Source organism: Polypterus senegalus, chromosome 7, assembly GCF_016835505.1.
Source record: "Polypterus senegalus isolate Bchr_013 chromosome 7, ASM1683550v1, whole genome shotgun sequence".
Classification (NCBI taxonomy): domain Eukaryota; kingdom Metazoa; phylum Chordata; class Cladistia; order Polypteriformes; family Polypteridae; genus Polypterus; species Polypterus senegalus.
This window is the reverse complement of record NC_053160.1, coordinates 110,864,085-110,880,772: the sequence shown is the minus strand read 5'-3', so window position 1 is coordinate 110,880,772 and position 16,688 is coordinate 110,864,085. Positions and strand designations below refer to the sequence as shown.

The 16,688-nt window shown below is 39.5% G+C and overlaps 1 protein-coding gene across 3 annotated transcripts in view; it reads right to left on the bottom strand.

Annotated features, from left to right (window-relative positions):
- The window catches only part of phf24 (PHD finger protein 24), a 333,884-nt gene that overhangs the window by 203,530 nt on the left and 113,666 nt on the right, over nt 1–16,688 (bottom strand). For all 3 annotated transcript variants that reach the window (XM_039759156.1, XM_039759158.1, XM_039759159.1), the window contains exon 4: nt 13,733–13,811. In XM_039759156.1, coding sequence (XP_039615090.1) covers nt 13,733–13,811 — 79 coding nt within the window. The remainder of the gene's footprint in view (nt 1–13,732; nt 13,812–16,688) is intronic.

The window sequence follows — 16,688 nt, the reverse complement described above, 5'->3', positions numbered from 1 at the left end:
AGAGAGGAGTGGTGGTTTGAGAAAAGAGTGCTTTTGTGTGTTTGGTGCTTATCTTTAAGTGCTTGTGGGCCTGTGTATTGCTTGTGGGGTTCACGGGGAAGACGTGCCCCACAGGTGAAGAAAATAAAAGTCTTTTTACATGTGCCTCTGGAGTGAGTCTGTGCAGGGTCGGGCACTAGATAGCGCTAACTTCACTATATACTGTATATATATATACAGGACATTCCCTTATATAATAAAAGGACATTCCCTTTTTATATATATATGAATGGTGAATGAACGGGGCTTTGAACCTTGATTTCACACAATTCTTTGTCCTTTGCAGTGACAGCCACTTCAATTGATAGAATACTCCTCACTTCAACTGTCACGTCATTTTTGATCTTTCCATCTCCATACTGCGAGGTTCACAGCAGAACCGTCTTACAAACTCTGAAGACCACACATAATTGTACTTCTGAAGTAATTAATGTGCTATTTAATTACAATATTTAGCATGTCAAAAAGTAGTCTTTATTATGTCATAATTTACATTTATTTTCACTCATGTGAAAATGGGATGCCTTGTACTTTTGTTTTTTTTTGTAGCATTGTCTGAAGGGCCAAGACTAGCAGAGAAGCCGGTAAAACCACCAGCCTGGGTGTATAATCATCAGTGAGCCTCACAGTGCTGGTAGATAGTGAGCATGCGAGTTGCCTTTATGGCAGAGAGGGGCAGGCAAAGGGAGGAAGCAGCTGGAAGATGTCACAAAAGTGCTCACTAAGTGCTATGTCTGTGAATACTACTGGGACTCGGCAAAGTGTGGTCTAGCCTTAGCTGGTGAGGGAAGAGAGCAAGTTATATTTTATCTGTCATTTTTACATCCACAATAGTAAGTGCCAACATAATGATAAGATCCTTAGCCATGATACCTGGTGATAATATGAAATCAAGGTTAAAGTTGCTTTATGGAACAACACACTACTTTTACTTGAGATTTCAAAATGCCCTCAGATGTTCAAAACAATGATCTTTATAAACTGGAATGTCAAAGGCCTAAATCACAATCTAAAAAGAAAAAATATTCTGCCTCTTAATGCTAAAATGCTAAGATAGTATTTTTACAGGAGTCTCACTTAACTGTAGAGTTCACTAGCCTGACACTAGCCTACAAAAAAACTCATAATCCCAGCCAACCTTAAATCCATTCGCACCTCTCCATTCAGCGTCTTTTGTTTTATAAATGTGTTGATTAGCACAAGCAGCAAGCACCCTGATATCCCATCCCCCCACCGCTGCAGAAAAGGCAAAAATCTCTCCCAGCTAAAGACTTCTTTATCTGGGAGTAAGGTCCCTGGATCTGTATAGGGTAAATAATAAATCATTATTTGGAATACATGAATTTCATTTGTGTTCTGTGTCTACAAAGATCTATGCAAGTGTAGTATGACAGGAAATGCAAAAAATGTCGAACATAAACCTAAAAGACAAACGTTCATCATATTTTAGGATTAACAACAAAATTTTGACATGAAGTGTATAATGTGCGAAGACTGAAATCCAAATATCAAATAGGCACTTTCACAAAAAGGTACAAGTATAAAAAACAAGTGCGTTTTTATTCAAGAATATAACCGAAGAAAAAGAAATCAGGTTAGGGTACTTTATTGACACAACTGCTTTGGTAGAACAGCAGTAAGATTTACTGACTCATAATCAACAGGTCACTAGTTTGATCCTGGCCGCTTCACAAAATAAAAGTTTTGAGTAGTGAGCTGCTCTTTTTTTTTACTATTATACAATAAAAACATACTTCTGATTTGAGTCTGTAACAGCCGTTGCAAATGTATGGTACTTGTAAAGGTTAGCATTTTTTTTTTATTCAGTTTTATTCTCTCAGTTGCTTTCACACTCTCCCCGATCTGGCATTGCTGTTTTCAAATAAAGACGTGCTATAACAGAGGTGAATTCAGATGAGGATGCAAGAAACGTCCAGTCACACATAAGAACAACACAGCTGCACCAGACATAAAGGCGAAAGATGGCACCATTTGGATGCAGCAACAGGTCAGGCGTCATCATGCCAGTTAGTCTGCCGCACATCTGTCCTTCAGTGAAACACAACAGATTACAGTGTTCAGCAAGGTATCGTGCAAAGTTCTGTTTGTGATTATGTTTTGTGATGGTCAGAGATTTCAAAGGTAATAGCTGAACCAAAGTGATATGAGAAAAATAACAGTGTAGTAAAATAGACTTTTATTTCGATAAGTTATTTGAGTGTAAGTAATCTGTTCAGTATTTTATAAAATGTGGATTTAATTAATTACATTTTAGAATAAGCATTTATAATCGAGGTAAAAGGACATTCCCTTTTTTAGTAACTATTTTTGCCCACGCTTGTGGCTCTCCTCTCATTCTTTTTTCTTTCTTTTTTTCTAGTTTGACTACGTAGTCATTTGTTGTATAAGTTTGAACCGATCTAATGCAATGTTATTTTCTTAAAATAAAATACATATTTACAACATACATTGTATTGCACAACAAAAAATCACTTCCTTCATCATTAAGAATTTAAACTACATTTTCTGAATTAATCTGCAGTTAAACCATTAATCAGCATAACTATGTTGACTGCTGTACAGGCTGTAAACTGTAATGAGCAAACAAATCAGAAGAATGTCACTCACAGGTAACATATACAATATAAACAATTTACTGAAAACACTAGCTGATACTGATGTTTTAAAGAACAAATTGGCTGTTTAGGCATTGTAGGATCCTAGAACCAAGTTACATTATCAATTGTTTCTACATCAATTTAGTCATGCTATTGTAATGAAAGCCAGCACATTAAGAAGAGGGAATGTAAGGGGTGGGAAGAGTCCCCAGCAATGCTAATGGCTCAACGAGTGAGGCAGGTGTCAAAAATGTCCTTGAGGAAGGGCAGTGGGGCACCAATGATCTTACTGACTGCATCCACTATGCATTGCAGGGACTTCCTACAGGAGGCAGTGCAGCCTCCAAACCACACAGGGATGCAGCTAATGAGGATGCTCTCAATTGTGCCCTGGTAGAAAAAGCACATGATAGAGGGTAGAACTTGTGCTCTCTTCAGTTTGCGTAGGAAGTAGAGGCGGGTTTGAGCTTTCTTGGCCAGTGATGTGGTGTTATCTGACCAGGAGAGGTCCTCGGTGATGTACGTCCCCAAGAACTTGATGCTACTCTCCCTTTCCACAGCTACACCATTGATGTTCAATGGGGCTGCTGTGAATTACCTCTCCTGAAATCGACCACAATCTCTTTTATCTTACGCACATTCAGAAAGAGTTTGTTGTCTTTACAACACTGCACCAAATGGCTCACCTTGTTTCTATGGTTGGCTTTGTCATTATTGGTGATGAGGCCAACCACGGTTGTATCGTCTGCAAACTTGACAATGTGATTGGAACCATAGATTGGTACACAGTTGTGGGTCTGCAGAGTAAAGAGCAATGGGCTGAGCACACAACCTTGTGGGACCCCCGTGCTCAACGTGATGGTCTTAGAGGTGTTATTGCCGACTTATATATTTTGTGGCTTCCCTGTAAGAAAGTCCAACATCCAGTTGCAGAGAGAGGTCTTAAGTCCCAAGTGGCTGAGTTTTTGTATTAGCAGCAGGGGAATGAGCACTGAAGGCACCCTCTACCCACACACATATCTGCTTTGCTTTTGCATTGGTCTGATGGTTCTCACTCTGGGTCTGTATGCAGGTCTCAACATGACGGTGATTTGATCAGAGAGACCTAAGTGGGGGAGGGGGGAGGCATTGTAGGCTCCCTTGCAGGTTGTGTACACCAAATCTAGTGAGTTGTCTCCTCTTGTAGGAAAGTCCACACGTTGGTGTAATTTGGGCAATAAAACTTTTAAATCTGCGTGGCTGAAGTCTCCTGCTATGATGAGGAATCCATCCTGGTGCGCTTTTAGTTCTTCACTAATGGCCTGGTTGAGTTCCTGGTGTTAGCAGTTGAAGGGATTTATACAGCGACAAGCAGAATCGATGCATACTTTCTCTGTAAGTAGAAGTGTCAGCACTTAATAATAATAAACATAATAATAATAATAAACAGTGTCTATGCACAACATTAGTATTTCTGCACCAAGCGTTGCTAATGTAAACACACACTCCCCCACCGCGAGTCTTACCTTCTTCCATAAAAAACTCGGTCGGCTCGATAGCATGTTAACCCAGCTAGCTGGATAGCAGAGTCCAGGATGTTGTCATTAAGCCAAGATTCCGTAAAAATAAAAACAGCAGTTCCTCACCTCATGCCGCGCAGATCTCAGAAGCTGAATGTGATCTATTTTATTATCTAGTGAACATACATTGGCCAGAACGAGAGATGGTATCGCAGGTCTGTACAGTCTAGCGGCTAGCCTAGCCTAGATGCCTTCAAGCTTGCCCCTCTTCCATTTTCTCTCACAGCGCTTCCGGCTCCTCCTCACTGGATAAGATACAGCAGGCGAGTCTGGTGATGTAATAGTCAGGTGGAGAAGTTCAAGGCCCAAAAGTGTGTCTGTAACTCTCTGGTCCAAGATATGATGTTTGGTTTTGTATCTTAAAAGGCAGTGGCGACAATATCTTGTAATCAACGTTGTCGGTTGACTACACTCGAACTCGCACGAACATAATGAACACAAACATTCACTAAACACACATTCGGTACTACATACAGAGAGAGAGGGGCCGCTGCCATACTACTTAATCATGTACATGCCAAAAGTAATTCAAGAAAACAGAAAATATACATAATTGGCTTGTAAAGATACAACGCAAAATAAATATGCAGTATATTTCATATAGTGATAAATGAAATGTACGATATCCAACAGTTCTGACTTGAATGTTATTGCCAGGAAAGGCAGAGGAGTAAAGCACAGGCTGATGTGTCAGTTTCAGGCTTTGGCATCAAAGCACCTCTAATAACAGAGTACAAGGCAGTTTTAATTCAGGTACAAAACTATAAGGCAATGGAAATCAGAGAACCTATGTTGCAGCTATTCATTCATAAGCAGCATGTCCAGAATCACTGTTGTTTTTATTAAATCAACAGTTTTCATCCTCAAATTAAGAGGAAGAAGGAACAACAGAGTGTTTGGAGTTAGCCTATTTGTTTCAACTACACATATACAGTATAATGAGAACAACTCATAATTCTCCTAAATCCTATCTCATTCTCTCTTGAAGTTCCCCTAAGTGTAATTGTGGAAAACAATTTAGATCAGCTAACATTAAATTATAATATGACCCTGACAGCTCTTAAATTAGAGTATTGAAAACTGGAGACTAGATAGAAAGCAACAAAGCTGCAGGTCTTTTGAACTACATGGACAGAGTGTTCAAAAATAAAAAAAAAATCTCTTTTTAAAACCTGCTCAGAATTCTACTCTAAAATAATAGATAACAGTAATACTCCTCATGTACTGTTTAGAACAATGGCTAATTTAACAAATGGGAATTTAGAACTACAGTGCCAAATACAACAGACATTAGCAATACAAACTTTATGAACTTTTTTAATGAGAAAATAAAAAATATAAGATCCCAGATCTCAGCATCACAGTGCAAACCGAATACTACCTTGGCAAATCCTGTCTCATTTTGCATTCAGCACTTTAGCAGTTTTAATCCTGTAACAGAACAAGAAGTCTTAACTTCTTAATTTTCCCGAATGAAACCTACTACTGGTTCCCTCGATCCAGTGCCAACTGCTTGAGGACCTGAGAGAGTTACAAGGAGTGTATAGAGCTAGGAGCCGGGTGAGGTAGAGAGGGGCAAGGTTAACTTGGAATTTGAAGGTCAGAAGCAGAATCTTAAATTTAATCCTTGATGGAACCGATAAGCAGTGAAGTTGGGAGAGAACAGGGGAGTGGGTGAGGATTCTGGCTGCAGAGTTCTGAATGTATTGTAGGTTCTGTATTGATTTTACAGGGAGGGAATTACAGTAATCAATATGAGATATTATGAAACAATGAACTTCATTAAAGGACAAAATTGGACATAGGCGGGCAATGTTACGGAGGTGACAGAATTAAATTTTGGAAAGAAACTTAATGTGTAGCTCAAAGTTAAGTGATGAATCAAAAAAAAAACAAATCAAGATTTCTGACAACAGGAGCAGGTTTGACAAGTGTACCATCAATAGAAACAAAAAAGTTGGATGCCCTAGAAAGTAGGAAGTTTGGGCCTACCAGTAACAATTCAGTTTTATTGTTATTAAGTTTGAGAAAGTTATATTCCATCCATAGCTTAAGATCAGTGATGCAGTCAGTGAATGTGCTAGGAGGCGAGTCTAAGGGGAGTGTGTATTATGATATAACTGTATCAGTGGAAGTTAAGGTCATGTCTGCGAATAATCTAATCCAAAGGAAGGATATAAAGTAGAAAGAGTACTTGCTCAAGGACTGAACCCTGAGGGACACCAAAGGTGAGGTGAAGGATTTATATTGGCTGAGTGTGACAAACTACTGCCTATTAGAAAGATACGATGTAAACCACTGAAGGGCTAAGCCAGAGATCCCAACAGTGGAGAGACATGAGAGGAGGATTTTGTGATTAACAGTGTCAAATGCTGCACTTAAGTCAAGAAAGAAGAGAATATTAAGTGAACCGCAATCTGCAGACCGGAGAAGATCATTAACTACACGGAGAAGAGCTGTCTCCGTGCAGTGTTGTATATGAAAACCAGGCTGAAAAGACTCATAGAGTGTATTGTCTAGAAGAAAAGCGTGGAGTTGTGTAGCAACCACGTGCTCCATCATCTTAGCCAAGAAAGGCAGATTAGAGATAGGTTTATAACTGGAGAGAGAAGGATCCAAGTCAGGATTTTTAAGGACGGGGTAACCGCAGCAGTTTTGAGAGCAGTAGGGACAGAACCTGAAATTAAACATGTATTTATCAATGAGGTAACAGGAATACTAGTTATGGATGAGCATGTCTAAGCAAAGGAGTGGGGCAAGATCAAGCAGACAGGAGTAGGAATTAGACTAGAGAGAGAGAGAGTTAACAGGCGAGAAACAAGTGAGTCTTGATGATGGAGATGGCAGATCAGAATAAGTGAGTGATTGAGGTGTGGAGGGGAAACTGTGATAGATTTGATCAATTTTGATATCAAACAAATGTAAGAAAGCCTGAGACTGTTTAGCTGTAATGGGGCATGCTAGAGGAGGGGGTTGGAGGAGTTTATTAACAGTCCTAAAAAGAGTTCTAGGCTTAGACTTAGCACCATTTATGAGAGAGGAATAATAATTGGTGTGAGCAGTGTTAATGGTATCCGAATATTTAAGTATGTGCTCAGTGTAAAGCTGTGAGTGACCTATTAGCCCTGTTTTCTTACAAAGCCACTCAAAACGCTGGCTAGTGGCTTCATAGCTCTAAGTTCATGTGTATACCAGGTTCAGGAGCGGGTGGCTAAAACCTGCCTAGTCCTTATTGGAACAAAGTTATCTAGCTGTTGGGAAACGCAGTTGTTATAAAGGGTAACCATGCTTTAAGGAGAGGAAAGACTATGTAAGTGAAAACGAGACGAAGATAGGAGGGAAGAAGTAAACAAACTGAAATTAACAGACTTAATGCTGCGATAGTAGTCGGACTTTTTCTCAACAGAAGTAGTGGTAATAATGCTAAAGTTACATTTGATAAGCTTATGATCAAAAATACCAGAGAGTGAGACAGAGGCATTATTCAAACCATTTGAACATGAATTCGAAAATGAAGAATATGACCATGAGTATGAGTAGGGAAATCAACATTCTGTGTCAAGTTAAAATATTCCAAAGTTGAGATGAACTCAGCTGTGAGAGAGCAGTTGATATCAATATGGATATTAAAGTCACCAAGTACAATTTCAGCAGGGCAAAGAAATGACATTACAGTAAGAAGTTAATTAAATTCAGACAGCAAGTTCACCACCAATTTGGGAGGGCGTTAAACTAACAACAGCAACACAGGAGGAGAGGAAACCAGCTTCACAGCAATATATTTAAAAGTTGCGACTTCAAAAAATAAGAACTCCTTCATTGTTAAGGTAGATCTATAAACCACAGCCATGCCACCCCATTTTCCTGTTAACCTGGGTTTAGATATGTGGCTGTAGTCAGGAGTAGACAGCAAGTTTAAATGTAAATAGTCACCAAGTTGTTGCCAAGTTTCTGTAAGAAGAAACATGTTCACTTCCTTCTGGGTGATGAGGTTGTTAATCAGCTAGGTCTTTATAGTGATGGAGTGGGTGTTCAGTAGGGCAAGTCTAAATTTGGAACAGCCAGGTTAGCAGGGCGCAGACACTTCCTGAAGAGGACAAAGATGGTCCATGTTTATTCCTTAGATACCCCTATCGTTACGCCAGTGAACACGTTGAGATGTCGATATAGTTGGAATCAACTCACCCAAGCCATAGATCCCTGAAGGGCCTCTTTTAGATTGATGAATATAGCAAGGACGGCATTTAATTCCAAGCGACTGGCAAAAACTATAAGACATGGAGACCAATCGTTGATGACAGTCAAGATGTTTAAGTTCAGACTGAGAAAATATGAGCTGCATTGCCAAAAAAGTAGAAATGACAACAAACAGCACAACTCCAAGCCAGAGACAGAATGGGCTATGATTATCCAGGCACCGGTGGACACCACCAAGAGAGAACAGAATGCTGGCCGCTAAGATTCACACCGTCAATGTGACGGTGATTTATTTATTTTAGTGGAGGAAATCCCAGGGACAACCCCAGCCTTGGATCAACCCACACACACTCGCTACAGAGACCAAATAAAGCATGCTGGGAACATTAAACAATAAAGAATATAATTAAATTAAATTAACTAAGTGCAAACAATAATACTACCCCTGACCCTTTCAGCGATATTACATTAAACATATAAACACAGACACCACACAGCAAAGTCCATGGAAAAACCAAACCGGATGAAATGGGAAGTGACGAGATTAAGTCCAGAGATCTGTATGTTGAAAGGGAAGGGAAAACACAGTTCTACCGGTAGTTGCTGAAACGATGAAGACGGATGGATGGTTCAGGAGCACTCTTTTTCTTGCGGGAAAGCCAATGAAACCAAACACAGTCCTCAGTATACAGGTAGACAGACGATCCAGACCCCAACAAACGAATACAATCCAGGACAAAATGATGAATTATGGCAGAATTAACAGCAGGCAGTCCGACAGATAAATGCAAAGTACAATAACAAAAATAACTCTCCTCTTTCCTGCCCTCCTTTTAAACCCCTCTGGCCACCTTTAACCCCAACAGCCCATGCAAGGACTGCTGGGAGATGCAGTTCTAACTACTAGTAGCATTGCTACAACACCATACTAAATCCAGTACACATGTTATCCAACCCCTTAAATGGCCAAAGTAATACTTACTTATCTAAACTTATCATTTCTTAAAAGCCAGAGTGTATATTAAAATCTCAAGATGCTGATCTGCTAGTGAGTCAAGGATTTATAAAATAATGAGAGTTCAAGCTTTTAGTTACAGGGACCCCAAAGTTGTGGAATGATCTGCTTGCTAGTATAAGAGGTGCCCCTTCAGTCTGAGTTTTTAAATTAGAACATCAGAACATTCAGCCCAACAAAGCTCGCCAGTCCTATCCACTTGTTTCCTCCAAGAAAACATCAAGTCGAATTTTGAAAGTCCCTAACATCTTACTGTCTACCACACTACTTGGTAGCTTATTCCAAGTGTCTATCGTTCTTTGTGTAAAGAAAAGCTTCCTAATGTTTGTGCGAAATTTACCCTTAACAAGTTTCCAACTGTGTCCCCGTGTCCTTGATGAACTCATTTTAAAATACAAGTCTCGATCCACTGTACTAATACCCTTCATAATTTTAAACACTTCAATCATGTCACCTCTTGATCTTCTTTTGCTTAAACTGTAAAGTCTCAGCTCTTTTAATCTTTCCTCATAATTCAACCCCTGTAATCCTGGAATCAGCCTAGTCGCTCTTCTCTGGACCTTTTCTAGTGCTGCTATGTCCTTTTTGTAGCCTGGAGACCAAAACTTCACACAGTACTCAAGATGAGGCATCACCAGTGCATTATAAAGGTTGAGCATAACCTCCTTGGACTTGTACTCCACAGATCGTGCTATATAACCTAACATTCTGTTAGCCTTCTTAATGGCTTCTGAACACTGTTGGGAAGTTGATAGCTTGGAGTCCACTATGACTCCTAAATCCTTCTCATAAGGTGTACTCTCGATTTTCCGACCGCCCATTGTGTATTCAAACCTAATATTTGTACTTCCTATGTGTAATACTTTACATTTACTGACATTAAATTTCATCTGCCACAAATCTGCCCAAGCCTGTATGCTATCCAAGTCCTTCTGTAATGATATAATGGATTTGAAATTATCTGCTAATCCACCTATCTTGGTATCATTTGCAAACTTAACCAGCTTGTTACTTATATTCCTATCTAAATCATTTATATATATTAAAAATAGCAGCAGCCCTAGCACTGACCCCTGTGGAACGCCACTCTTAACATCAGCCAGTTCTGATGAGGTTCCTTGCACCATTACCCTCTGCTTCCTGTGTCTGAGCCAATTCTGCACCCATCTAAAAACATCACCCTGAACTCCCACTTCTTTTAACTTGATGCCCAACCTCTCATGTGGCACCTTATCAAATGCTTTCTGAAAGTCCAGATCAATAATATCATAAGCTCCACTTTGATCGTATGCTTTTGTTGCAACCTCATAGAATTCCAACATGTTAGTAAAACACGACCTCCCTCTTCTGAACCCATGCTGACTGTTCAGAATAACTCCTGTCCTTGCCATGTGTTGCTCAATCTTATCCTTAATAATTCCTTCCATTAATTTTCCTGTGATGCATGTTAAGCTTACTGGCCTATAGTTGCTTGGATCTGCCCTGTCACCCTTTTATATAATGGGATGATATTTGCCATTTTCCAGTCCTTCGGAATCTCTCCAGTGCTCAGTGACTTCCTAAAATATGTGTCAAGGGTTTATAGATGTACTCACTAACCTCCTTAAGAACACGAGGATAAATATTATCTGGGCCTGGTGATTTGTTTGATTTCATCTAATTTAATCTGAGCAGCACTTCTCCCTCTACAATTTCCAAATCACTCAGTACCAATACCAGCTGAAGACTCACTACTTCAGTTTGGCATACTCTCGGGAGAGCTACTGATTGGTTGTGCATACAGCAACTCTGTTGTTAGTCATTAGTGCTAAAATATAAGTATAATGACATTTATAAATTGTCACTATTGCTTGCGTACTCTGTTTCTCCTGTCAGTATTCGTTGCCACTGCTCTGCCGTCCAGTTGTTTGCCTGCTTATGGAAAAGTCATCTCTGATAAAGGAGCACTGGAATCATCGGGTAGAATGGTCCTTTCATCAGATTGGCTGGCCTAGAACTGACTCAGCTTTGGAATGGCCAGTAGAAGTAAGGCAGCTTATTGGCAGAGGTCTCCAGGACTGAACAAAATTGTATTGTCACATGATGAGTTCTGTATTTAGTGAGTGATATAATCTATTCTTACATTTTTCTTTGCAGTTTGTACTATTACTATTGTACTATACTATTGTATTGTTATCCTGAGAAGGCAATCATAGGTTGACAACAACCTACCTGGAAAGGGGTCTGTTTCTGAATTGCCTTCTTGTCTTCTTAGGTAGTCAAGGCTGAGGGGCTGTCAAGAAACAGGACCTGTTAAAGCCCATTGTGGCACTACTTGTGTGATTTTGGGCTATACAAAAAATAAATTATTGCTTTTGTCGAAATTGACCTGTTCCCTCAGTGCTGGGGCCATGATTACCACACCTACATCCCAGTGGGTTTTTAAAAAAGAACTGTAGCACAAGAAGAGGTAGAATGAGAGGAAAACAACAAAATGAAAAAACCGTGAGTGAGCCAGATAGAGAAGAGCGGAAGAGAAAACAATCAGTGCTCTAGAGGCAAATCGTTACCCGCTAAGATAATAGAGGAGCAGGTACAATGGCGGTGGAGTCCTCTTTAGGGATCCATAGGACACCAGGAGAATATGGAGGATAGCTGGCCCTGAGTGGTCTGACAGATGCTGAATGGAGGCAGCGAAAATGGCGGTCTGAAATGAGGACTGTGGATACTGGTGTCTCCACCAGTTGAACAAGCCATTGGGTGAGCTGGGCTGACAGGAAAGGAAGTTTCATTGGACTCAGAAAGAAGAGAGAAAGAAGAGCAAAGAGCCAATGTCTGTTGTTTTTATTATGGCTTTACTCTTTAAAATTCAATATTCATTTTTTAATAATTAATAATTATTTAAAATTCTAACTCATGGACTGTCACTGATTTTATTGAACTACTTATTTATTTAATTAAGATCATTTTTGCAATACATTTTGAACACTGTTTGGTTTTAATAACAGCAATGAATCACTCTGCATCAACCCCATGCTGACTGTGTTTGTTCTCATTTGCCCAGTTCATCTGTGGGAATGCAATTGGCAGCTCTGGGATCAAGTGGTTCCTGAATGCAATCTTGGAATATGGAGTCAATCCAGACCATCACAAAAAATCCTATGCTTCAGCGTCCACAAATGGCATGATGTGCTGATGCTGCACCTGGTTAATTGCAGCACACTTGCTTCCTGTTCACTAATAATCACCTATCCCTAGCGTGCTCACTTTGGTTAAATCAATACGTTCATGTAATGTCTGTGCTGTCAGCTTACTTCAATCTTAACAGTATGCTTATCTTATATATTACAAACTGAAGAACAGCTTCTTCCCCACTACTTTAAAAATTCCAGATAAAAAATAGTGTTATTTACTGTACTCCTATCCTTACGATTCTTTAGAAACTGTATTCCATATTAAATTTAGCTATATTTTTCTTATGCATTTAAATTTTTTTCTATATTCTAATTTTTTTTTTCTACTGATACACAATTAGGTTGACTGGCATCTCATTGTGAGGGATGGCTAGGTGCCTGGCCCGGCTGGGACAACCTCAGTTGCAAAGGACAGGTGGAGATAGAATGCATAGGGCATTGTCTCACCCGGAATGCTACATAACCCCCGGGCTGCAGCAGATCCCTGGATTCAAACAGGGCATAATGGGAACTGGAGTTCTTTGGCTCAGCCCTGTTGGGTTACTTGGGTGCCAGCAGGGGGTTTTGCAGGGACTGATGAGCCCTACTTCATGGGGCTCTCACCTTACCTGGAAGTGCTCACGGGGCAAGTCTTTGGGACACAGAAGTACATCCAGTGATTATTTAAAAGGAGCTGCTCGAGGAGCTGGAGTTGGGAGGAAAGAGGACAAAGTTTGCCTGTAGGAGCAGAGGAGGCAGTGACAGGGAGAGAAAGAAAGAACAGAAAATAGAGCATTGTTTGCTATGTACTTTGTTATGTGCTTGTGGTTGTGGAATGGGAAACACTTGCCTGAAAAGGGTTTCGCATGAATAAAAAAATCTCTTGCACTTTTTTTTGTATTTAAGCCTGTTTGTGTTGGGTTTGGGGAGTTGGAGCACCCCCTACAGTCAACAATATATTGTAATATGCATGTATGTTACAAATGCTTTTTTAAAATATGAATATGGCAGTTTAATAGTTTTCCACTCATGATATATAAACATCTAAATACACACACACACAAACACACAACGAAACAGAAAGACGGAGAAATAGAGAAGGGACACAGAGGAAGACAGACACAAACCCACAGACCTAGTGTACTCACCTACCTGGGATGATATTGCATTGTTTGAATGTGTCCATAAGATTGTACATCTCTTCTTCTGTAAGCAGTAGATTAACATTATCCTGTAAAATGAAGCACAATAGCTCACTTTAGCTTGAATGACATATATAGCAGCAACCTATTCTTTGTTTTACTGAAATCTATCTTCAATTGTCACAGTTTATTTTGTCAACAACAGGCTCACAAAAACCAACTGAAAACTAACCCCATACAAGGCACCACTTCACTCAAAATATCCACACTCACATCTACATATGTACATGTTTAGGTCTTTTATTGATGTAATAGTTATGCCTTCATGATAAAAAACAAACTACCTTAGTAGATATGGGCCAAGCACACAAAAATTACTCAGATGTAGAGCAGGTTGAAATTTGAACTCATTCTCTTAAAGATGTGAGGAAACAGAATTAACCTCTGCCCCAACATACTGCAAGTATACAGAACAATTTTATAATATCAAAAGGATAGTCAAAACAAAAATACAGTCATAATTTCATTATTATTCATTTCAGTTTATTTTTAAAAAAGCATTCATTACTGAGTGCAGGGTCAAACAATGGTAACAAGTTGACAGGTAAATGCAATTACAAACTTTAAAAATGACTACCAGTAATTACATGCAGCATACACATAAAGATTCAAATTAGTTTAAACACATGGTAAATCAAAGCAATTTTAAACTGAGTAACAAAAATGGAATGGACTCTAACAAATCCATAATATAATTAAACTATGGTCAGGAGACAATGAGGTTGGATAGCGAAACTGGTCAGTTATAATGCAAGGCCAAAACACAAAGTCTTGGACACTTAGACCACTCACCCTATTCTAGGGTAGGAATCTAAGCTAGCCCATTTAATATGCTTATAAGATCTTTTCATTCTAGATTTCCAAGGCTCCCAGTATCTCTTCTGTCTTACCAAAAACAGCTTGGAAGTTCACTTGTAGCACCACATAACGTATGCACACTCTGGTGCACAGGAATTTTTGTAAGAACAAATGAGGCCAGCAGATGATTGGCTTGAAACCATTAACAAACTCAGACAGGAAAACGTTAAAAATGTAGGAGACTGAAGTAAACAGCAAACACTAAATTAAAGGGTAGAAAACCCCAAAAAATTATTCTGAAATAATGTCAATGTTGAAGACTAAATCAAACCTCTCCTCTTGTTTTTACTGTGAAAGTACTGGGAATTACAAGAAAAACTTTCTTTATCCAACTAGGGGATAATTCTATGTGAAAATGCAGCTGTATTGTAAGTAATGAAAGTTATATCATTAATGAGACTACCTGTCGTTGTTGCATAAACATAAAATTCAACAACATAAAAAAATATTAACATTGCTAAAAACAATACGGAGCATAAAATAAATATCAAAGTCATTAAAGCAATAAAAAGGGTCCAAAAACATATAAATTGATAAAAGAATAAATAATAATAATTTCAACACCAAGTGCTACAGCCACAGTTCTTAATTATTGTAAATTTGCACAACTATTCAGACTGATGGGGCTTCTCTTAGTAGTTTTCAGGCCCCTATAGCTAAACGGTAGACGTTCTATGGCTATTTTGTTAATCATTGAAATCTTTAGTAGATGGCATCCTAAGAGCTAAATGTGCGCTCTGATAGAACCTTGGCCATTTACAGTCTCAAATACGTGGAGTATTCTGAAATTCAGTCCTAAGCTTAACAGATCAAGTGCAACAATTTGAGAACAGAGGTTTGGTGGCTGCTTCTTAACCTGTATAAGCAAATCGATACTACAACACTTTAAAACTTATTTACTAAAAATATTTAATTTTTTTAACCTTGGTATATAAGATGTCACCAAGTGGGTAACCTTTTTTCAATTACACAGAGTTAAACACCTCTAAAAATGAAGTCACTGCTAATTGGCAGAAGAAATTATTAAGCCAAAAGAATCTATATATATAATCGACCAAGTCGCCCGACCATAGGGTATGCACGACAGAGCCCCACCCGCCAACTCTAACCCTCCTCCCGCGTCCACCCTCGCTCTCAAGGAATGCGCACTGCCTGCTCATGTGCCCGCCACCAACACCTCACCAAACACATGTTTACACTCTGTATACAGCAATTCCCATCCGCGACAAACGTGCTTCTTCTTAGATGGTCCTGCAGAAACAAGGAAAACCTTTGTCTACAAAACCCTGATTCATACCATCAGAGCTAGGAAGCTAAGACCATCGTTCTGCTTCCATCTCAAAACCAGTCGCGCCCACACGCAGCCGACACGGTATTTCTCGATTCCTATTTGTCCTCTTCCAAACCTCTCCCCATGCTGCCAGCGGCTCCTCTTCAAAACCGGTCCCGCCCACACGCAGCTGACACGGCATTTCTTGCCAAGCTTCTGCAGTACGCTTACAAAATAAAGCAGACTTTACATGCAGTGAAAATTTACTTCTCCGGCTAGATTCCATGCTCAGAACCATCAAACCCTTCGCTAAACATACAAACACGTGCATGAAATCGCTCAGTCCAATCCAACAGCATCTGTACGAATGCTTTTCAAGGAAAACCCTAGGCAGGATTTACGACGATACAATACCCCGACATGTCACACCAATGTTGCAGCGATTTTCATTGGAGAAGATGGCGAACCGCCTGCCGAAAGGGACATTTGCATCTGTCCCATAGGCAACTCCTGTAAACAGATTTCCATGCTCAATATGAATTGCGATCCTATGGTTTACCCACTTTTATTCCCTTACGGAGACATTGGCTGGCACAAAGATTTACAACATGTTCCCGATAAAAGAACCGCCAAGTGAAGAAGGCTTATTCAATGCCAATTTTACGCGTACAGATTAGCAATGAGGAATACATTTAGCATTTTGCACTCCAGGGGAGAAATATTCCAACAGTACGTCGTAGATGTGTATGTTAAAACAGAGGGCGTGCATCTCAACTCT